We start from the raw sequence: 22,850 nt of genomic DNA on the forward strand, positions 1-22,850 counted from the left end.
GCATGCAACGTGATAAAATATTTGTAAAACGTTGTCCAGTTTCTCCATGTGGGGCCGGGCATTCGGTGTGACAAGTGAACGCTTAACCACATGTGCCGATCAGTGGCATGAGCCTTCCCCATATGGCTCCGCCCCTAGAATTTAAGGTGTTTGTGTGTCCGCCGTCATACAGCTTGAATATTGCTGAGAGCAGCGTTAAACATCAACCAAACAAAGGTGTTTGAGTGTGTGTGTGTGTGTGTGGTTGTGGTTGTGTGCTTCGTGCTATCAACATAATGCAGGTAGATGGACACTTCTCCGTGACCGACCTTAATGGACGTTGACACGCGTCTCCGCGATTCGACAAGACAACCAATGCAACGGAGTGTATGAAGGTTGTTGATCTGGGGCTTTGACAAAAACATTAGAAATAGAGAATCTCACCCAAGTATCTTTTGATATCAAATATATCAACACGAGTTGATAAAAGTGGGAAAACTCCGAGGTTTGCCGAGGATTTTTTTCCACTTTTATCAACGAGTGTGAGATTTTATTTATCATCCAACATCATTCTTCAAACTTTTTCAGTTTGTAGAAAGTAATAAGCAGTGTCTTAAGTGTAAAAAGTACTGCTAACAGCTTCAGTAGCAGAGCCATTAGTGATGTCATTTGATTGTGACGTCATGGTAACCAATGACGTCACAATGGTCTGCAAAGCATTGTGATGCAATTTCATTGCAGCGATTTCTACAGTATAGATATCGTTTGATCTCACTCAAGCGATATCTCCTATGGGAGCCAGTTTTTGATGATAAAACAATATCTGCGAAATTGTAGCTCTTCTATCATCTGCTCTTACTATTCAACACCCATTAGCTCATCAGAGCTACGTTTCATGCCTTCATTACGTTCTCTTAAATACAGATGCTGATTTGGCACAGGCGTCCTCAAACTCCGTCAGTGTGCAAATTGCATAATATCGTGGACATTTCTATACCATTCATAGTAAGTGTAGCTAGCTGTATTCCACATGAAATAAGTATTAGAAAACAATACCTTTTTTTCAAAGAGAGAAATGTATGTCTCTCCACATATGTGTGAACAACAATGAATGCATGTAATTTATATACATATTCACAATTTATTAAACAGACCAATTGCTTTGATTTTTTTCCCAATTAACCTAACCCAATCTATTATATCGACACAAAAGCGTCTGCACTTTTCACCTAAGAAGACCCAGCAACCCATGCTTGCCGAAAAAGGCGAATATGCTTGTCGTACGAGGCGGCTGATGGAATCGGGTGGTCAGGCTCGATGACTTGGTTGATGCACGACATCGACCCCAATGGTGTTGATCGATGCTCATGATGGCAATCACTGGATTGTCTGATTACAGACCGCCGTCATTTAGTTGGAGTGTGGCGTTAAACAACAAACAAACAATGGACACATTGGGTTTCTGAAGCTTTGACTTGACATCGGCTTCTTACCATAGAAACATATTGTCTATTTCGAGATAAACTATATTTGTTGTCTACAGCCGGAACCAAGGAGCGTTTTCGAGAAACAGTTCATTCGAGATACCCGATTTCTAAATAACAAGGTTGGACCGTATTTGTTTAGATGTATGTGAGAAATTGTCACATGCATCAGCTATCATAACATGACGAGAAATGCACCAGGGCTAGAAGCTGCAACTTTCCGACAGTAAACTAACTACAGTAAACTACGGTTATATCGAACTCAAAGGGACCACTAATTTTAGTTCGTTATAACCGCAGTTCGTTATAACATATATTCAGCATCTATACAGAAAGTGGCCGGGACAAAAAAAAACAGTTCGTTATATCCGTCTGTTCGTTATAAGCGTGTTCGTTATAAACGTAGTTTACTGTATATGGAATGTCTATGACACATCTACACCCAATTTTACTGGTTCTTTATCTGACCCGCTTTAAATTAAGAGTGACATATAATCACTAAATTATTGCTGCCCATCACCCCGCTCCAGCAATGTAATGTTTTCAAACAAAAACCTTTATTCCTCATGCAAACAATTTTGCAAGATTTGATGACATATTCTTAAACAGAAACACCACACTATGACAAAGCCGTCAATCTGATGTATAGAATAAAGGCGGTGGGGTTATTATGTCAAAACGCCATGCTCCAATTGAAGGGAAGTCTGTAAAACTGAGAGTCGACAAAAAACGCGTTTGTGCACACGGCCTGCCGCTCACTGTAAACAAGACGCATACAACAGCAGTCAGTAGTCTGCAGTCCGGCCGGTCAGTCTGTGGAACGGCGCTCAACAAGATGGCCGAGGAGCCGAAATACACGCTGTATCAGTTCCCGATGTCCTATTATTCTCAGAAGGTACGTTCTACCATTCCCGGGGGGATACTGGGTTTTGTGGCGATGTGAACTGTAGCTTATTTGTCATAGCGTTAATAATCCCAGGACATCTAAATGTTGAAAACCCCAGCATCTGGACAGAAACCATATACCAGTATAATATCGGTATATGGTCCCTGCATGTTGATGACGTTTCGTTGTTGATATACATTATATGTTACAATGCATTGTGGAATCAAGTTTGCACTTTTTCTTTAGGGGTTATCTCAAAAGTTTAGATGGGTTCATTTGTTTTATTTATTGTTTGTTTGATTTTAAGTGTCTGCATAAAGTGACTAGATCATTCAAACATGGTATTTAATCATAGTTCTGAAAATAACGCCTCCTTTTTTTCCCACGGTTTCAACTGGAAGGAATTTTTGGTTCCGCATACCGTGTCAAAGTTTCCTGATAAGACCTGAGAAGTGGTGCAGGCCTGTAGATTCACTATATAATGTCTGGCAAATTTTGACAACGCTTAGAGAGGTTATATTTTCAAACATTATTAAATTTACAATTTACAGTTTTGTAAAGGAACTGTTAATAATGACTGTTCATAACATACCAGACAGTGTTCATTAGAGAGCTACAGCTCTATACATTGTTCACCGTCACACGTATGACGTATCTACATTGTGCTGTTAATACGCGATAGTCTCTCCTCAGCAGCGGCAGAGTTCGTGAACTCTGCTTTGAACCACACATAACAGGGCAGTTCCTCCACCCAAATACAAACTAGAGGTTGAATTGGTCTTGAATATATTCTTCTGATGTATTGCATTGGTTCCAGTGCTTCTGAGGTGAATGCATTTTAGTTGGAACAAGATTCGCCTTTCCATTCCATGTACAAGTCCATAATATTTCCAGTTCCCTCGCTGCCTGTGTAGTGCTACTCCGTGTTCGTTACATGTTTATATTAGGGTTGCAATGTATAAACGGAGACAGGTTAACCCTATAACCATAGTGCCTAGCCTGTCTCCCAGACCCTAGAGAAAGAAAATTAAACTCAAGTCTAGAATGATTTGGCAATCTAGATTGCCTCAGCTCTGAAATTAAGGAGTGTTCTGTGCTCCATTTAGATTTTATTGTTTTTATTTTGTAGATAAATATATATTAAGATAACTTTATTTCTGGCTAAATATCAGTCTACATTCCACCTAACATTCTTTTTATCAACATGCGTACTTTAACCGAGCTATAGTTACAATATTGGTGTTAAATGCCCCGTTATGCAAAGTGCCTCGGTGTTAGTGCTTTCAATGCGAACGTCTTGTACGTTTCTTTTAATTCATTCACTTGTTATTAAACATTATTATTCTGTCCTTTATCAATACAGCTACTGAGCAGATGGAAATTAATTTCTTCTGGGGATAATAAAGTATTACGCCATCTTATCTCATTTAACCATTCTAGCCCAGAAGGAATCTGTCCAAAGGTTCAATGGAACTGAATATTTTGTATATATTCACAGAAATCCCCCTGGTTATCGAATTGTGCAATAAAGAAAAGTGTTATCCTTTCCCAAAAAAACAATTACAATGTCAATAGTAGGAGAGCTATGGGTTCTGATTGTATAACATTTCTTCCATCCAGGAAGAAAAAGACGGTTTTAGTTCTTTGAAAAACAAATTGTTTTCCATTCCTCAAAACAGGTTAACTTGTCGAGACGTTGTTTTCTTTAGACACGAGTCTACATTTTAACAAATCTTTCTCTCCCATTGGGTCCACTTTTATATATTTAGATTTGTTTGGCGCGGAGAACTTGTGCAAGCCTGGTTGATGGCTATAGGGGGCCCATTGAATGTGTTTGCAGAAAGTATAAAAACATTCAGTTAAGATGCGGTTCGTCTCCATCAGTGTACACATCTTGGCGATCTGCCAAGGAATTCACTGAGCTAATGTAACAGAGTCGATGTCAAAGCTTGAGAAACCTTACCTGCAGGTGACCAGTGCAGACGCTGTGTCGACAGAATCAGTGTTGTAGAGTATCTTTGAATGAGGAAAACAGTCGCAACATCCGATTTAAATTCATTCTGAAACACATGTCTGGATATCACAATGCTCATCTGATAGAGACAATATCTATGAGGCTGAGATACAGCCTCTGCAGCATTTCGTTTTGGACTTGGCATCTTGTTTTGTGGCATTGACTGCATCTCTGTATTGTATCGATTAGGCCATAATTAAAGCAAACTTGTTTGTTTGTTTCTTTGTTGTTTAACGCCGCACTCAGCAATATTCCAGCTATATGACGGCCGTCTGTAAATAATCGAGTCTGGACCAGACAATCCAGTGATTGACATCATGAGCAGCAATACGCGCAATTGGGATCGATGACATGCATCAACCATGTCAGCGCGCCTGACCAACCGATCCCGTTAGTCGCCTCTTACGACAAGCATAGTCTCGCCTTTTACAGCAAGAATGGATTGCTGAAGACCTATCCTACCCCGTATTATCAAAGCAAACTTGAAGCGAATTCTCATAAGTGTAACAGATCCATCTATGTGCTTGTATTATCACCCTATCCTCTGTTATCCCCTTTCAAAAAACAACACACCCGTTTATCTTTGTCAGAAATAAATGTTGGCACTGTAACCGATGTTCTTCTGTAGCTCAGCACAATGGTAGCTTGGTACTGTACGTGACGTATCGGTGGAAGCTTGGTACTGTGCGTGACGTATTGGTGGTAGCTTGGTACTGTGCGTGACGTATTGGTGGTAGCTTGGTACTGTACGTGACGTATCGGTGGAAGCTTGGTACTGTGCGTGACGTATTGGTTGTAGCTTGGTACTGTGCGTGACGTATTGGTGGTAGCTTGGTACTGTGCGTGACGTATTGGTGGTAGCTTGGTACTGTGCGTGACGTATTGGTGAGAGCTTGGTACTGTACGTAACGTATCGGTGGAAGCTTGGTACTGTGCGTGACGTATTGGTGGGAGCTTGGTACTGTACGTGACGTATTGGTGGTAGCTTGGTACTGTACGTGACGTATTGTGGTAGCCTGGTACTGTACGGGACGTATTGGTGGTACCTTGCTACTGTACGTGACGTATTTGTGGTAGCTTGATACTGTACGTGACGTATTGTGATAGTGTGTTACTGTACGTGACGTATTTGTGGTAGCCTGGTACTGTAAGTGACGTATTGGTGTTAGCTTGGTACTGTAAGTGACGTATTGTAGGTAGCTTGGTACTGTAAGTGACGTATTGTAGGCAGCTTGGTACCGTAAGTGACGTATCGGTGGAAGCTTGGTACTGTGCGTGACGTATTGGTGGTAGCTTGGTGATGTACGTGACATATTGGTGGTAGCTTGGTACTGTACGTGACGTATTGGTGGGAGCCTGGTACTGTACGTGACGTATTGGTGGTAGCTTGGTACTGTACGTGACGTATTGGTGGGAGCCTGGTACTGTACGTGACGTATTGGTGGTACCTTGCTACTGTACGTGACGTATTTGTGGTAGCTTGATACTGTACGTGACGTATTGTGATAGCGTGTTACTGTACGTGACGTATTTGTGGTAGCTTGATACTGTAATTGACATATTGTGATAGATTGGTACTGTACGTGACGTATTGGTGGTAGCTTGGTACTGTACGTCGCGTATTGGTGGTAGCTTGGTTCTGTAAGTGACCTATTGGTGATAGCCTGGTACTGTAAGTGACGTATTGGTGTTAGCTTGGTACTGTAAGTGACGTATTGTAGGTAGCTTGGTACTGTAAGTGACGTATTGTAGGCAGCTTGGTACCGTAAGTGACGTATCGGTGGAAGCTTGGTACTGTGCGTGATGTATTGGTGGTAGCTTGGTGATGTACGTGACATATTGGTGGCAGCTTGGTACTGTGCGTGACGTATTGGTGGTAGCTTGGTTCTGTAAGTGACGTATTGGTTGCAGCTTGGTACTGTGCGTGACGTATTAAAAGTAGCTTGGTACAATTCGTGGCGTATTAGTAGCCGCCTGTAATGCGAGCCAGTGCAGCAGTGTCAAATCTATTCCTTAAAAATTCACTCTTGAGTGTTTTTAGCCCAGGTTCAGGCCTCTCCCTTCAGCTAGGCTCAACATGCTCACTCAAGACTCAAATCACTCCGCAATGGGCTAAAATCAATCCTCAATGGGCTCAAATCAATCCTCTACATTTTACAATATACTACTTCTCCTGTGTTGACATACAGTTCTAAAGGTTTCCGATGTTCATATCACCTTCTTACCTGAAAAGGAAGTAACTGACAGGTCAGATGTCGACATACATTTATGTTTGTGTACAGTAGGTAGTTATGCATGAAATGATCTATATATACCGACAAAAAAATATGGGAAGCAATTATTTGAATGTAGCTCTCGTTGAGGTGTGCTTTTATCCTACCGTCGCATTGCATCTGAAGAAACATCTTATCACAATGAAATTTCACATACATGCCAAAGTATATACGCCAACAGGGGCATTCACAATCACGGATGCAATTGAGCTAAGCACATGCTTAAACATGCTTCTCAGACACTGTGGAGTGATCTCAGCCTTGGCCCAAGTCACTCTTGACTGTTTTAAGCCTAGGCCAAAATCACTCTAGAGTATGACAGACAGGCTTTAGACTGTGAATTATAACCCCATTATTGGTTACGTTTCTATCAATAATTGCAAGATGTGTAAGTCCTTTCTTCCGCGCCGTGGCTGCTCAACTTGTTTGAAGTTAACAATTTTTACATTAAACCTGAAATGTCAAATTCTGTGTGATGTGATTTTAGCATTTGTTGCTTTTAAGCTAAGGTACGTGCGTCTTTGGGGTAGCATTGTAATGAGTTGTTGAGTGTTACATTCTCGCACGTCCTTGATCTCCCAGCGTATTATATATTCCTCATCCAGTATTGAACCAAATATAAATACATTTGGGGATATTTTTTGTACAAAAGACCCAGTTTCATAAAAATAGTGCTTCGACATTTGTAGCAGTTGTAGCTTAGTGGTTCGACATGTCAATGGTAGCTTATTGCTTTGACATATCAGCGGTAGCTTAGTGCTTTGACATATCAACGGTGGCTTACTGCTTCGACCTATCGGTTGTAGCTAAGTATTTCGACATATTGGATGTAGCTTAGTGGTTCGACATGTCAATGGTAGGTTAGTGCCTTGACATATCAGTCGTAGCTTAGTGGTTCGACATATCGGTTGTAGATTAGTGCTTCGACATATCAGTTGTAGCTTAGTGCTTCGACATATCAGTGGTAGATTAGTGATTGGACATGCCAGTGGTTGATTAGTGCTTCGAGATATTGGTTGTAGCTTAGTGTTTCGACATGCAAGTGGTAGCTTAGTGCTTCGATATGCCAGTGGTAGTTTAATGCTTCGACATATCGGTTGTAGCTTAGTGCTTCCACATATCAATGGTAGCTTAGTGCTTCAACATATCAGTGGTATCTTAGTGTTTCGCCTTGTCAGTAGTAGCCTAGTGCTTCGAAATATCACTGGTAGCCATCTACAATAACTTGGATATTTAGTCCGACGTCATCAAAGTGAAAATTCTTAACGGTTGACAACATTGACAGAATCTTGTTTTCGCAGATAGGAATAGTCCAGAAAAGAATTTTTTTACTTTTATATGAAAAAACAATCATCTCTTTTTGACGAGTATGACTAGCGAAATATTTAACTGATGCTGGAAAACTTTGACACCTTCCCCAGCCTGATGACACACATCTCTGCTTCATCATCCTTGGTAACCTTCAAGTGGTTCCCAACCCACTGCCGACTGCTTGTCGTCAAGGGAACTGGCGTTATGTACCCAGTGCTCTCATCCAGGCTGCGATTGTGTCAGGGACAGATTATATGTCATGGCCTCAAAACGTGCAACTTTCCCCTTTGAAGGAGTAGTCAAAACACAGAACATCCAGTAAATAATCTATTTGTCTATATATACCCTGATGCAAAAATATTATTTTCCCTAGTGTTTTTTTATTTTTTTGCTTTTTATCTATCTCTCCACGTGTTTTTTTTCCATCAGTCTTACTATTTATTGTATCTAAATAAAGAATTTTAATGATTTAATTTAAGTCATTTAACTTATCTACTTTAGCGTGTCGCCAATCACTGCAATGTCGACATAAATGTCACCATTTAAATGTAATATATCCACAGATGTGAGAATAACAAGTTTGAAAATAAAATACAAGTAATATTCATATTAATCCTAAGGCATAATTATTATCTCCCCAAGTGTTTTGTTAATAAAAAAAAATCAAATAGTTGGTTCCTGACGTGGCTCGTGTGTGTTCCAGGTTCTCCTGACCTTCTTTGAGAAGAACATCGACTTCAAACCTGTGTTTATCAACCTGATGGCCAATGAACAATTACAAGAATGGTACTACAAGCTTCACCCTGACGGCCTGGTCCCTCTGCTTCAATATGGCGACAAACTGCTGCCGGAGTCCGACGACATCATGGATCATCTCGATAAACAAAGCACAGGTATAAGACAGTGCATGGTTATCGTGCATCAGTCATATAGCCTCCATCTTCCCGAGGCAAGGGAGTTAACTGACTTTAAAAGTCCAGTTTCCTCCCTTGCCGAACTAGGCTGATATTATGGAGTTATATTTTGGCTGGATAAACGAGTCTATGCATAGTCCAATCAAAATCGCGCAACGAAATCGAAATCCGGTTCGTAGACTGTCGTGCAGATTTCGGTCGATTGCAGGATTGGCAAAGCATGTGCACCACCAACTCGTTGTCAACAGATATTTTTCAAATTGTTTCATGTTTTTAATCAAGGTGCTCACGTGATTTGATGCATTTCGCGATGTAAGACCCGTTGTATCACAATATAGATCTTGATTATCGATCAGATCGTCCTGACTGGGCGCCGCCATTTTGATTGAAGCAAATGCATGTGATACGCGAGGTGGATTCTGATTGGTCCATAGGAGAGGCTTAGAAGGGATATAACTCGTAATAGCCACTGGTGGCGCTACGATCGACCCCAGTAATTCCAGTCTAGTTCGGCAATTCTCTTGCCTCGGGAATATGTACAGCCTCAGGTGGAACGTAGAACATTTCCCTGTAATTCCTTTGCTTCATCAATAAGCGGATCAGTTTGATATGATATCCTACCCGTGATATATATACAGCAACCCCTGCCTGGCGTAAATTGCGACTATGCTTGTCGTAAGAGACGACTAATGGGATCGGGTGGTCAGGATCGCTTACTGGGTGGATGCATGTCATCGTATCCCAATTACGTGGATCGATGCTCATGATTGTCTGGATTGTCTGGTCCAGACTCTATTATTTACAGACGGCCGTCATGCAGCTGGAATATTAAAAACAAACAATCAAACAAATTTAATGATATGCTCCCCATGGAACCAGTCTGTATCACTCCATCCCGATTCGTTGTGCGGGATAGTTTCCACGCTGAAACTGGTATCGTATCAGGCTGGTAGTATTTAGTGAAATAACTATCATACCAAAAGACGTTAAAAGATGGTACTTGTTGTTATCCTGTCTGGCGCTCGGCATTAAGGGGCTAAAACAATGACTGGACGGCTCGGAGTCAGTATACTGTGTCTGAGTGGGGTGTTCATGTTAAACTGCGGCATGGTATCTCAGTGAGCTAGCACTATAAATCGGCATCAGTCCGGGCCAGTACAAGCAGCCACACACACACACACACACACACACACACACACACACACACACACACACACACACATAAGTGCAATAATCTTGGACACGACGTTAAACCCAATTCACCTCACTTCACAAGCACACACACACGCACGCGCGCGAATGCACGGCGCTACATAATCTTGAGCATTAAGGGGCTAAAACAAGGAATGGTGTGCTCGGACTCAGTATACTGTGTCTGAGTGGGGTGTTCATGTTGAACTCGGCATGGTATCTCGGTGAGCTAGCACTATAAATCGGCATCAGTCCGGACTAGTTTAGTGTATAGTTTAAGAGACAAACTTTTCTGAATAGACAAAACTCGTGCAAAGGTTGTAGGGCTAGTAAATCATTGACAAACTAGTACGGTTTAGAAACATACTTGCACTGTGGAATTATTACTATATGTGTCAACCTGGCACGGAACAGTGCCATCAGCACGGCGATCCATCGACTTCCACTAAGTGCATGAGTGAGTGAGTATCGTTTTACGTCGCTTTAGCACTAATCCACGTTTTATCGCGGCGGAGACAACATAACCGTGCTTGAAACGTTGTATCCATTTGGGAAATAAAACCCGGACTTACGGTGTGACAAGCGAACGCTCTAGCCACTTGGCTCCCCGGCTTTCCCTTGAAGACCAACAAGCCAACACTGAGAACATGGACGTAGCCTTGACATATAATGTAGTTCTGAATTGATCAGGTATATTCAACAGGAATCGGGGCGGTCGGGTAGCCTCGTGGTTAAAGCGTTCGCTCGTCACGCTGAAGACCCGGGTTCGAATCCCGACATGGGTACAATGTGTGAAGGTCATTTCTGGTGTCCCCCGCCGTGATATTGCTGGAATATTGCTAAAAGCGGCGTAAAACCATACTCACTCACTCAAGAGGAATTAATAAACCCGTGTCGGTATAGAACACGACAGAAAACACTTTGTAGCTTATTTTTCAGTCAAATGATTTACAAATGATATATACAAAAGTGCTCTCAGGAACATCTGACCCTGACCCGATGGGCACAGGCGACCAAATTTGCCGATGCGTTTCCAAATCACTAAAAGCCATCTGCACATGATATTAACGACCGCCTCCGTGGTCTAGTGGTAGAGCGTCCGCCCGTCCGCCGGGACACAACTCTGCACAGCGATTTTCTTCGAATCACTGAACATTTGTTCCACATGAATGTGCTCAGTTTCATTGGGCGAGATACATTTACACTGGTAGTACATGTTCCGGGTGGAACTAATTCCATGGAGAACTGATAATCGTTTCCACTTGTCCCTTTCACCAAAGCGTTCAACGTCAATACGAGCTGCATCTTTCCGAGACAACTGAGTCAACTGACTGTAAAAGTTTCCACCCTTGCCGAACTAGGCTGGTATTTCTGGGCTCGATCGTAGCGCCACCAGTGGCTATTGCGAGTTATGCCCCTTCTATATCCCTCCTATTGACCAATCAGATTTCACCTCTCATATCACTTGCATTTGTTTCAAACAAAATGGCGATGACGAGTCAAGAAGATCTGATCGATAAATCAAAATTGTTTTTGTAATATAAAGGGTCTTATTTCGCAAAGTGCATCCAATCACGTTAGCACCTTGATTAAGAATACGATAATATCTGTCAATTTCGTTACGCGATTTTGATTAGACTATGCATAGACTCGTTTGTCAAGCCAAAATGTAACTCCATAATTGCAGCCTAGTTCGTCAAGGGTGGAAACTGGACGTTTATAGTCCGTAAACTCCCTTGCCTGGGGAAGACTGGGACAGCACACGAACAGATACAAATAAGAAGTCACCTGATACAGCACTTTCAGCCGAATTATTCTACAAAAATTTCTACTTTTTAGTGTAAAACTACCCACTAGTCTGACCCCAAGGGGGATGCACGACCTGCAGTCTTTTGGATATCCTTCCACGTGAAGCTGACACGCCATGGCATCACTGGAAATGTTGGGTTTTTTAAAGCGGCGTTAGGCCAACTCATTCTAACAACACGCTGGGAATTACTGTACCCTAGATTCCGCAGGGGGGTCTCTCATGTGAACGGCCTTCACGTTCATCATGTCTATGATGCTGACCAGACGCAGTCGTCCAATCCAATAGGTCGCAGACAACAGGAAAACAAGAATCGCTTTATCACAGCCTTTCATTTCACTTTGACAAAAGGCCAAAAGTTTGTATCGGAAACTGTTGTAGCCAGCGTTGTGCTGGCTCTGGCGTTATCAGCGTACAACGCAACTGAGTGTATTTATCGGATTAGCATCCGAATTTTCTCGTTATCTACTCTGCGGCCTTTGGGATTGATGAGAGCTATGGAATTGGTTTACTCTCTGGGGATGTTCTATAACGACAGATTTCTGAGGCTGAACATTGGACGAGTGTTTGTAGCTCACCTGAATCATATCAGATTTTGAAACATGTCCGTCACTGCAGCCTTATTAAAAACAACATATCGTCCCATTACCCATTTCACAGTGTAAAATTGTATATGTAATTTTACTTTTAACTATTTCAAATGGTTTATATACCTTCAGATGACTTTGTAATGTTGCGAATTAAACGTAAAAAGCAGGTGTTTATCTTCAGCAAGTGAATATAATATTAATCAAACCTCACTTATTTGGTCTTTTGACTGTGAGACACGTGCAATATATGTCCCCGGTATCCCATGTTTATGATAAGATAAAATAGAGGATCAGGACGAATCACACTCGGTACTGTCGAACTCAGACGGCATGGATCTTTGCTATCCACGGTGTTATCGACCCCGGACGGCATGGATCGTTGCTATCCATGGTGTTATCGACCCCGGACGGCATGGATCGTTGCTATCCATGGTGTTATCGACCCCGGACGGCATTGATCGTTGCTATCCATGGTGTTATCGAACTCAGACGGCATGGATCGTTGCTATCCATGGTGTTATCGACCCCGGACGGCATGGATCGTTGCTATCCATGGTGTTATGGAACTCAGACGGCATGGATCGTTGCTATCCATGGTGTTATCGAACTCAGACGACATGGATCGTTGCTATCCATGGTGTTATCGAACTCAGACGGCATGGACCGTTGCTATCCATGGTGTTATCGAACTCAGACGGCATGGATCGTTGCTATCCATGGTGTTATGGAACTCAGGCGGCATGGATCGTTGCTATCCATGGTGTTATCGAACTCAGACGGCATGGATCGTTGCTATCCATGGTGTTATCGACCCCGGACGGCATGGATCGTTGCTATCCATGGTGTTATCGAACTCAGACGGCATGGATCGTTGCTATCCATGGTGTTATCGACCCCGGACGGCATGGATCGTTGCTATCCATGGTGTTATCGAACTCAGACGGCATGGATCGTTGCTATCCATGGTGTTATGGAACTCAGGCGGCATGGATCGTTGCTATCCATGGTGTTATCGAACTCAGACGGCATGGATCGTTGCTATCCATGGTGTTATCGACCCCGGACGGCATGGATCGTTGCTATCCATGGTGTTATCGAACTCAGACGGCATGGATCGTTGCTATCCATGGTGTTATGGAACTCAGGCGGCATGGATCGTTGCTATCCATGGTGTTATCGAACTCAGACGGCATGGATCGTTGCTATCCATGGTGTTATCGAACTCAGACGGCATGGATCGTTGCTATCCATGGTGTTATCGACCCCGGACGGCATGGATCGTTGCTATCCATGGTGTTATCGAACTCAGACGGCATGGATCGTTGCTATCCACGGTGTTATCGAACTCAGACGACATGGATCGTTGCTATCCATGGTGTTATCGAACTCAGACGGCATGGACCGTTGCTATCCATGGTGTTATCGAACTCAGACGGCATGGATCGTTGCTATCCATGGTGTTATGGAACTCAGGCGGCATGGATCGTTGCTATCCATGGTGTTATCGAACTCAGACGGCATGGATCGTTGCTATCCATGGTGTTATCGAACTCAGACGGCATGGATCGTTGCTATCCATGGTGTTATCGACCCCGGACGGCATGGATCGTTGCTATCCATGGTGTTATCGAACTCAGACGGCATGGATCGTTGCTATCCACGGTGTTATCGAACTCAGACGACATGGATCGTTGCTATCCATGGTGTTATCGAACTCAGACGGCATGGACCGTTGCTATCCATGGTGTTATCGAACTCAGACGGCATGGATCGTTGCTATCCATGGTGTTATGGAACTCAGGCGGCATGGATCGTTGCTATCCATGGTGTTATCGAACTCAGACGGCATGGATCGTTGCTATCCATGGTGTTATCGAACTCAGACGGCATGGATCGTTGCTATCCATGGTGTTATCGACCCCGGACGGCATGGATCGTTGCTATCCATGGTGTTATCGAACTCAGACCGCATGGATCGTTGCTATCCACGGTGTTATCGAACTCAGACGACATGGATCGTTGCTAGCCATGGTGTTATCGACCCCGGACGGCATGGATCGTTGCTAGCCATGGTGTTATCGACCCCGGACGGCATGGACCGTTGCTATCCATGGTGTTATCGACCCCGGACGGCATGGATCGTTGCTATCCATGGTGTTATCGACCCCGGACGGCATGGATCGTTGCTATCCATGGTGTTATCGAACTCAGACGGCATGGATCGTTGCTATCCATGGTGTAATCGAACTCAGATGGCATGGATCGTTGCTATCCATGGTGTTATCGAACTCAGATGGCATGGATCGTTGCTATCCATGGTGTTATCGACCCCGGACGGCATGGATCGTTGCTATCCATGGTGTTATCGAACTCAGACGGCATGGATCGTTGCTATCCATGGTGTTATCGAACTCAGATGGCATGGATCGTTGCTATCCATGGTGTTATCGAACTCAGACGGCATGGATCGTTGCTATCCATGGTGTAATCGACCCCGGACGGCATGGATCGTTGCTATCCATGGTGTTATCGAACTCAGATGGCATGGATCGTTGCTATCCATGGTGTTATCGACCCCGGACGGCATGGATCGTTGCTATCCATGGTGTTATCGAACTCAGACGGCATGGATCGTTGCTATCCATGGTGTTATCGAACTCAGATGGCATGGATCGTTGCTATCCATGGTGTTATCGAACTCAGACGGCATGGATCGTTGCTATCCATGGTGTAATCGACCCCGGACGGCATGGATCGTTGCTATCCATGGTGTTATCGAACTCAGATGGCATGGATCGTTGCTATCCATGGTGTTATCGACCCCGGACGGCATGGATCGTTGCTATCCATGGTGTTATCGAACTCAGACGGCATGGATCGTTGCTATCCATGGTGTAATCGACCCCGGACGGCATGGATCGTTGCTATCCATGGTGTTATCGAACTCAGATGGCATGGATCGTTGCTATCCATGGTGTTATCGACCCCGGACGGCATGGATCGTTGCTATCCATGGTGTTATCGAACTCAGACCGCATGGATCGTTGCTATCCATGGTGTTATCGACCCCGGACGGCATGGATCGTTGCTAGCCATGGTGTTATCGACCCCGGACGGCATGGATCGTTGCTATCCATGGTGTTATCGACCCGGACGGCATGGATCGTTGCTATCCATGGTGTTATCGACCCCGGACGGCATGGATCGTTGCTAGCCATGGTGTTATCGACCCCGGACGGCATGGATCGTTGCTATCCATGGTGTTATCGACCCGGACGGCATGGATCGTTGCTATCCATGGTGTTATCGACCCCGGACGGCATGGATCGTTGCTAGCCATGGTGTTATCGACCCCGGACGGCATGGATCGTTGCTATCCATGGTGTTATCGACCCCGGACGGCATGGATCGTTGCTATCCATGGTGTTATCGAACTCAGACGGCATGGATCGTTGCTATCCATGGTGTTATCGAACTCAGACGGCATGGATCGTTGCTATCCATGGTGTTATCGAACTCAGACGGCATGGATCGTTGCTATCCATGGTGTTATCGACCCAGGACGGCATGGATCGTTGCTATCCATAGTGTTATGGAACTCAGACGGCATGGATCGTTGCTATCCACGGTGTTATCGAACTCAGACGGCATGGATCGTTGCTATCCATGGTGTTATCGACCCCGGACGGCATGGATCGTTGCTATCCATGGTGTTATGGAACTCAGACGGCATGGATCGTTGCTATCCATGGTGTTATCGACCCCGGACGGCATGGATCGTTGCTATCCATGGTGTTATCGAACTCAGACGGCATGGATCGTTGCTATCCATGGTGTTATCGAACTCAGACGGCATGGATCGTTGCTATCCATGGTGTTATCGAACTCAGACGGCATGGATCGTTGCTATCCATGGTGTTATCGAACTCAGACGGCATGGATCGTTGCTATCCATGGTGTTATCGACCCCGGACGGCATGGATCGTTGCTATCCATGGTGTTATGGAACTCAGACGGCATGGATCGTTGCTATCCATGGTGTTATCGAACTCAGACGGCATGGATCGTTGCTATCCATGGTGTTATCGACCCCGGACGGCATGGATCGTTGCTATCCATGGTGTTATCGACCCCGGACGGCATGGATCGTTGCTATCCATGGTGTTATCGAACTCAGACGGCATGGATCGTTGCTATCCACGGTGTTATCGAACTCAGACGACATGGATCGTTGCTATCCATGGTGTTATCGAACTCAGACGGCATGGATCGTTGCTATCCATGGTGTTATCGAACTCAGACGGCATGGATCGTTGCTATCCATGGTGTTATCGAACTCAGACGGCATGGATCGTTGCTATCCATGGTGTTATCGACCCCGGACGGCATGGATCGTTGCTAGCCATGGTGTTATCGACCCCGGACGGCATGGATCGTTGCTATCCATGGTGTTATCGACCCGGACGGCATGGATCGTTGCTATCCATGGTGTTATCGACCCCGGACGGCATGGATCGTTGCTAGCCATGGTGTTATCGACCCCGGACGGCATGGATCGTTGCTATCCATGGTGTTATCGACCCGGACGGCATGGATCGTTGCTATCCATGGTGTTATCGACCCCGGACGGCATGGATCGTTGCTATCCATGGTGTTATCGACCCCGGACGGCATGGATCGTTGCTATCCATGGTGTTATCGACCCCGGACGGCATGGATCGTTGCTATCCATGGTGTTATCGAACTCAGACGGCATGGATCGTTGCTATCCATGGTGTTATCGAACTCAGACGGCATGGATCGTTGCTATCCATGGTGTTATCGACCCCGGACGGCATGGATCGTTGCTATCCATGGTGTTATGGAACTCAGACGGCATGGATCGTTGCTATCCACGGTGTTATCGAACTCAGACGGCATGGATCGTTGCTATCCATGGTGTTATCGACCCCGGACGGCATGGATCGTTGCTATCCATGGTGTTATGGAACTCAGACGGCATGGATCGTTGCTATCCATGGTGTTATCGACCCCGGACGGCATGGATCGTTGCTATCCATGGTGTTATCGAACTCAGACGGCATGGATCGTTGCTATCCATGGTGTTATCGAACTCAGACGGCATGGATCGTTGCTATCCATGGTGTTATCGAACTCAGACGGCATGGATCGTTGCTATCCATGGTGTTATCGACCCCGGACGGCATGGATCGTTGCTATCCATGGTGTTATGGAACTCAGACGGCATGGATCGTTGCTATCCATGGTGTTATCGAACTCAGACGGCATGGATCGTTGCTATCCATGGTGTTATCGAACTCAGACCGCATGGATCGTTGCTATCCATGGTGTTATGGAACTCAGACGGCATGGATCGTTGCTATCCATGGTGTTATCGAACTCAGACGGCATAGATCGTTGCTATCCATGGTGTTATGGAACTCAGACGGCATGGATCGTTGCTATCCATGGTGTTATCGAACTCAGACCGCATGGATCGTTGCTGTCCATGGTGTTATCGACCCCGGACGGCATGGATCGTTGCTATCCATGGTGTTATTGAGCCCTAACCGCATGGACCGTTGTTCATGCTATGTACCAATGGTTTTATTGTCCCAGATTAGATATTGACAACATTCACTCTGCCTGTTTGCGTAAGGTGATGTATACTACATGTAGGTCCTATTTTAATCTGGAAAAACAGCAACGTTCATACAATGTCAACCAGTCACCATTACCATGTTTCAGAATCATGCTTGGTACCATCAGTCGACACCGATGTTGGAAAAGACGTCGCCAGATGGCGCTCGCTGCTGACGTCAGACGTACCTATAGGCATGGTAACATACGGGGTGTTTTACAACCCAGAGTTGTCCTTAACTGGAATCAAGTCTCCGGTCACGCTCACCAAAGATGGTAATACACCTATACTGCTGCAAAGCTCATTCAGCTGATACCGTCCAGTGTTTACTGGTCTGTCATACAGACCCTGAAACAAATATATCCAATGCAGCCCATGCAAGGCTGTAATGCAAGTCTAGATTACTGCAGTCGAAGAAAGTCTCTGGGCTCCTTTTTATTATATTTTATAACTATTATTTAACAAGTTTGTTTTTTTCTTTTAAATATGTTCATTTCAGACACTAGATGTTAGTTTAAGCGTTTAAGTTAGCATCGCTAAATGGTCCAACTGCAATAGAGTCTGTTTAATCCGTACCTCTGTTAATACCGGGCCCCAATAACGGTCCTAAATGTACTACTTATTTCATATTTCTTTATCGGCTATAATCTCAGCAATGCGGACCTCTGTCTAAACCGGACAAAACTTTCGGTTCCACAGAGGTTGTGTCGAAAAATTCCATTGTATTAGACTTATCTGACAACCGTATAGACTATGTACGCACCTGTGTCGGTAAAGCTGGTAATACCATCCTCGATTATCAATAGCATTATATCTCCATTTTGTTATGATAAATACTCTGGACCAATTTGCTTACAAACTTATTTTGACCCCAGTTCGAATTTCACGGCACTAAAAAGGCCATCCAATCAAATAGTGAGTGAGTATGGTTTTACGCCGCTTTCAGCAATATTCCAGCAATATCACGGCGGGGGACACCACAAATGGGTTTTACGCATTGTATCCACGGGGCGAATCGAACCTGGGTCTTCGGTATGACGAGCAAACGCTTTAACCGCTATGAATGTGTTGCTGTTTTTTTAACTTGTTTTGTTTAATAGGCCATTTCTTGCATATTGTTTGGTTTGGTTTAGAAATGAGAGAACGTGGTGAGCAAGCTGCAAAAGAAATGATGGCACTTGCTGAAAAGATGCCCGAAGTGAAAGAAAACATTGAACGGAAATTGAAAGGCATGGAGGAACGGAAAAACGTAATTGCCGACCCTGCGAAGGTGAAGGCCAAGATTGACCAGATACAGGCTGTGTTTGACAAGGTGGAAGAGAAGCTGAAGGAGTCGGGAGGAGGTCAGTTCTGGCGATGCCATGATAGTTCAATCTCTACCGACCCGTGGAGATCCGGGGGAAATAGGTCTTCAGCAACCCATGCTTGCCGTCAATGGTGACGATGCTTGTCGCAAGAGACGACTAACGGGATCGGGTGGTCAGGCTCGCTGACTTGGTTGATGCATGCCATTGTATCCCAATTGCGTGCATGGATCGATGCTCATGATGTCAATCACTTGATTGTCTGGTCCAGACTCGATTATTTACAAACCGCCGTCATATAGCTGAAATTTGCTGAGTGCGGCGTTAAACAACAAACAATCAGTCAAGAATCAACAACCAATCTCTGTCTTCAAATCCTCTACTTAGCTATTTGACCAAGTCTCCGCGAAATCGTAGCTGTAGAGTGCTCCGATTTTACTATCCGGCATCCAATTGTCGCTATTATTAGCTGCCAAATCGTAGCTTTATACTTGGTTACAATGTCGCTGCAACCTGGACCTGGTCATGGCATTGTTTGTTTCTTGTATGTTTCCGTGTTTTTTTCAGGTGAACAATTGTGTTTGTGACGTATGACGTGGGATACGTTCACCTTTTCGCGAAGACCTGGTATCATCACAATTTGATAGTTGTTCACAGACACATGCTAAACACATAGTCAGATTCATACACGAGAGATACTGATTCTGGAAAGGGGTTTGTCGATTTCATTTAACCCCGTTCACGTTTCTGACAGAATAGATTCCATGTACTCCATCATGGCCATCTTTGTCGTAAGAGCGAATTATTCGGGGTGTTTGCATCTTCCCGAGGCAAGTGAGTTAACTGACTATAAAAGTCCAGTTTCCACCCTTGCCGAACTAGGCTGGTATTATGGAGTTACAATTTGGCTGGACTAACGAGTCTTTGCATAGTCCAATCCAAATCGCGCACCGAAATCGAAATCCGGTTCGTTAACTGTCGTGCAGATTTCGGTCGATTGCAGGATTGGCAAAACATGTGCACCGCCAACTCGTTGTCAGCAGATATTTTCCAAATCATTTCATGTGTTTAATCAAGGTGCTCACGTGATTTGATGTATTTTGCGATGTAAGACCCGTTTTATCACAATATAGATCTTGATTATCGATCAGATCGTCCTGACTGGGCGCCACCATTTTGGGTGAAACAAACGCGAGTGATACGAGAGGTGGAATCTCATTGGTCCATCAGAGAGGCTTAGAGGGGACATAACTGGTAATAGCCACTGGTGGCGCTATGATCGAGTCCAGTAATTCTAGCCTAGTTCGGCAAGGGTGGAAACTGGAAGTCAGTTTACTCTCTTGCTTCGGGAAGATGGGATATTTGGTGGTAATGGGTTGCTGAAGACCTATTCTACCCCGGGTATGCTGAGTATGACGATTCTTTGGGGTGACATGGGTAAGGGTCTCATGGTGGCATAGTACACCCAGGGATCCTACGTATTTCACGTGATTCTCATCCAACATGCTCCAAATCATATTTCATGAGTCCTATTTGAGCAAAACATTTTTATTTGTCAGGTACTTGTTCCTACAAATGTTCCATGTGGCTTTAACAGCAGTTGTAGATCAGGGTTTTTTTCATTGTGACGTGTTTCAAGCAAAATAATATTCATGGTGTGATTGTCTGTGGTCATGAACTAAGAAACCCTGTATACCGATATCATGGAACGTGCTCTTTTGGTATCTGCATGGCTCTTTGTCGTGAAACCTCTGTGTCATTGCTAAAGGTGAAGGTCACATTCAAGGTTATAATACTATTTGCTCATGTTAAATACAATTTGAAGTGAGACGAGTGACACGCTGCACGATGTTTCATAAAGTGCAGACTTTCAGGGTCTCACACTATGAGATCATTTGACGTTGAAATCATGAGATGTTTTGCAAAATGCAAACATTTCTAGATTTTCAACTGGAACATGTTTACTTCTCCAAGCCTCGGGCGTTATCACTGATTGAAAATAAAATGAGGTAATCTGTCTCTAACATCCCACTCAAATCCGTGGTTTTGCCAACCAGTGCGAGGGGGTTTTAGCCATGGCGGTGACTAAGCCAGTGTCAGGTCATGAACATAACGGGGTCACAGGTGGCCCAGTCATCTAAGGCGCCGCGATTCACTGTACAGAGTTGCGTTCCTTTGGCACGCTAGAAACCTATGAGTGTGGGTTCGAATCCCGATTCGCCCCGATTATGTTTCTAAGTTTGTCAGAACCATACCCGTGCTCGTGGGTTTCACCAAAGTGGTAAACGTCTGAGACCTGTATCACTTGGGGCTTTCCTCCCACATTAAGCTGACACGCCGTGATATAACTGGAATACTGTTAAAAGCGGTGTTTAACCCAAATCACTCACACACTCTTCTTGACATCTGATAAAAATGTTTGAAAATCTAAAGTAATGCGATTCAATGCCAGAAACTATGATGCCAAGTTCAAATCCTGGTTTGGTCAAGTCTCTAGGTTGGTCACTCATCTCTACGGTCACACATTTCACTTATGTACATCAGTTAGACGTATATCCTGGAAATGAACACCAGGCCGTGAACCACAGCACCGCATTAGAACATGAACACTGCCGGGAAATACGACGTCATATCCGGACAGGAACAGGACAACACCGGAAGTGCACGATTGAAACTGCCCTCGGGTTGCGTAGACTTGTAATATCCCCTCGTTTCACCTCGAATGCAATATTTAATGTTGGCACGGACTGAAATAACCGCGGTTATTTAGGTCCGTGCTGTAGGCTAATTACTTCATCATGGTTATACGTGACAGGGAGACATCGTTGTTTATTAATGTTTACCCTTTTGTTGCAGACGCGTGGTTGTGTGGCAGCGACTACAGTGCCGCTGACATCTCACTGACCGTACTCATCAACAGACTGGTGCTTCTGGGTATCCTGCCGATGTTCCTCACGGAAACACGCCCCCTGGTGGCGGCATTCTGGGAGAGGGCTGAAGCGCGTGAAAATATGAAACAAATGAGGGCGTTCGCTTTAAAATACGCACAGGAGCAAGCCGCTAAACAGCCGAAATAATGTATACATATGTGCAAAGTGACGATTCCCCCTCACTTTTTAATGTTGTTATGTATGTCAATATGTGTTGTTGCTTTTTTTATCTGGTTTCATATGAACAGTTCCATATATACTCTTAAAGTTGCGAAATGCATACACACTTATATATAAAGTCATTGCTGAACCGTTTCGTATCTTCTTAATTTCTTAATTTCCAAATGTGATGTTGGGATTTCAATCTCATTACAATGAGATCTTAGTGCTCGCAAAAGAACTGAGATACTAGTATAAGATCAAGGACAACCGATGGTGATTGGAAGTGACTGACCACACGAATCATGGACCGACAATACTCAGTACTTGCTCTACAGGAGACGACTAAACTAAGGTACCCTGCCGA

At 44.4% G+C, this 22,850-nt stretch overlaps 1 protein-coding gene across 1 annotated transcript; it reads left to right on the forward strand.

Annotated features, from left to right (window-relative positions):
• Positions 1–2,202: 2,202 nt before the first annotated feature.
• On the forward strand, positions 2,203–22,635 carry LOC124137592 (ganglioside-induced differentiation-associated protein 1-like). Its single transcript, XM_046503961.2, has 5 exons — positions 2,203–2,358; positions 8,651–8,840; positions 18,198–18,365; positions 19,224–19,433; positions 22,251–22,635. Exons 1-5 carry the CDS (start codon positions 2,299–2,301, stop codon positions 22,469–22,471), a joined length of 849 nt encoding a protein of 282 aa, XP_046359917.1. The 5' UTR covers positions 2,203–2,298; the 3' UTR covers positions 22,472–22,635.
• The last annotated feature ends 215 nt before the right edge of the window (positions 22,636–22,850 follow it).

This window comes from Haliotis rufescens, unplaced genomic scaffold, assembly GCF_023055435.1.
Source record: "Haliotis rufescens isolate VD_foot unplaced genomic scaffold, xgHalRufe1.0.p SCAF_19, whole genome shotgun sequence".
Classification (NCBI taxonomy): Eukaryota; Metazoa; Mollusca; class Gastropoda; order Lepetellida; family Haliotidae; genus Haliotis; species Haliotis rufescens.

What these genes read in the sequence shown, in the direction of transcription:
- LOC124137592 (XM_046503961.2), top strand. Translation starts at nt 2,299, where the DNA reads ATGGCCGAGGAGCCGAAATACACGCTGTATCAGTTCCCGATGTCCTAT. An exon ending in TGTCCTATTATTCTCAGAAG is followed by an intron (nt 2,359 to 8,650) that starts GTACGTTCTACC and finishes TGTGTGTTCCAG; the next exon opens with GTTCTCCTGACCTTCTTTGA. An exon ending in TCTCGATAAACAAAGCACAG is followed by an intron (nt 8,841 to 18,197) that starts GTATAAGACAGT and finishes ACCATGTTTCAG; the next exon opens with AATCATGCTTGGTACCATCA.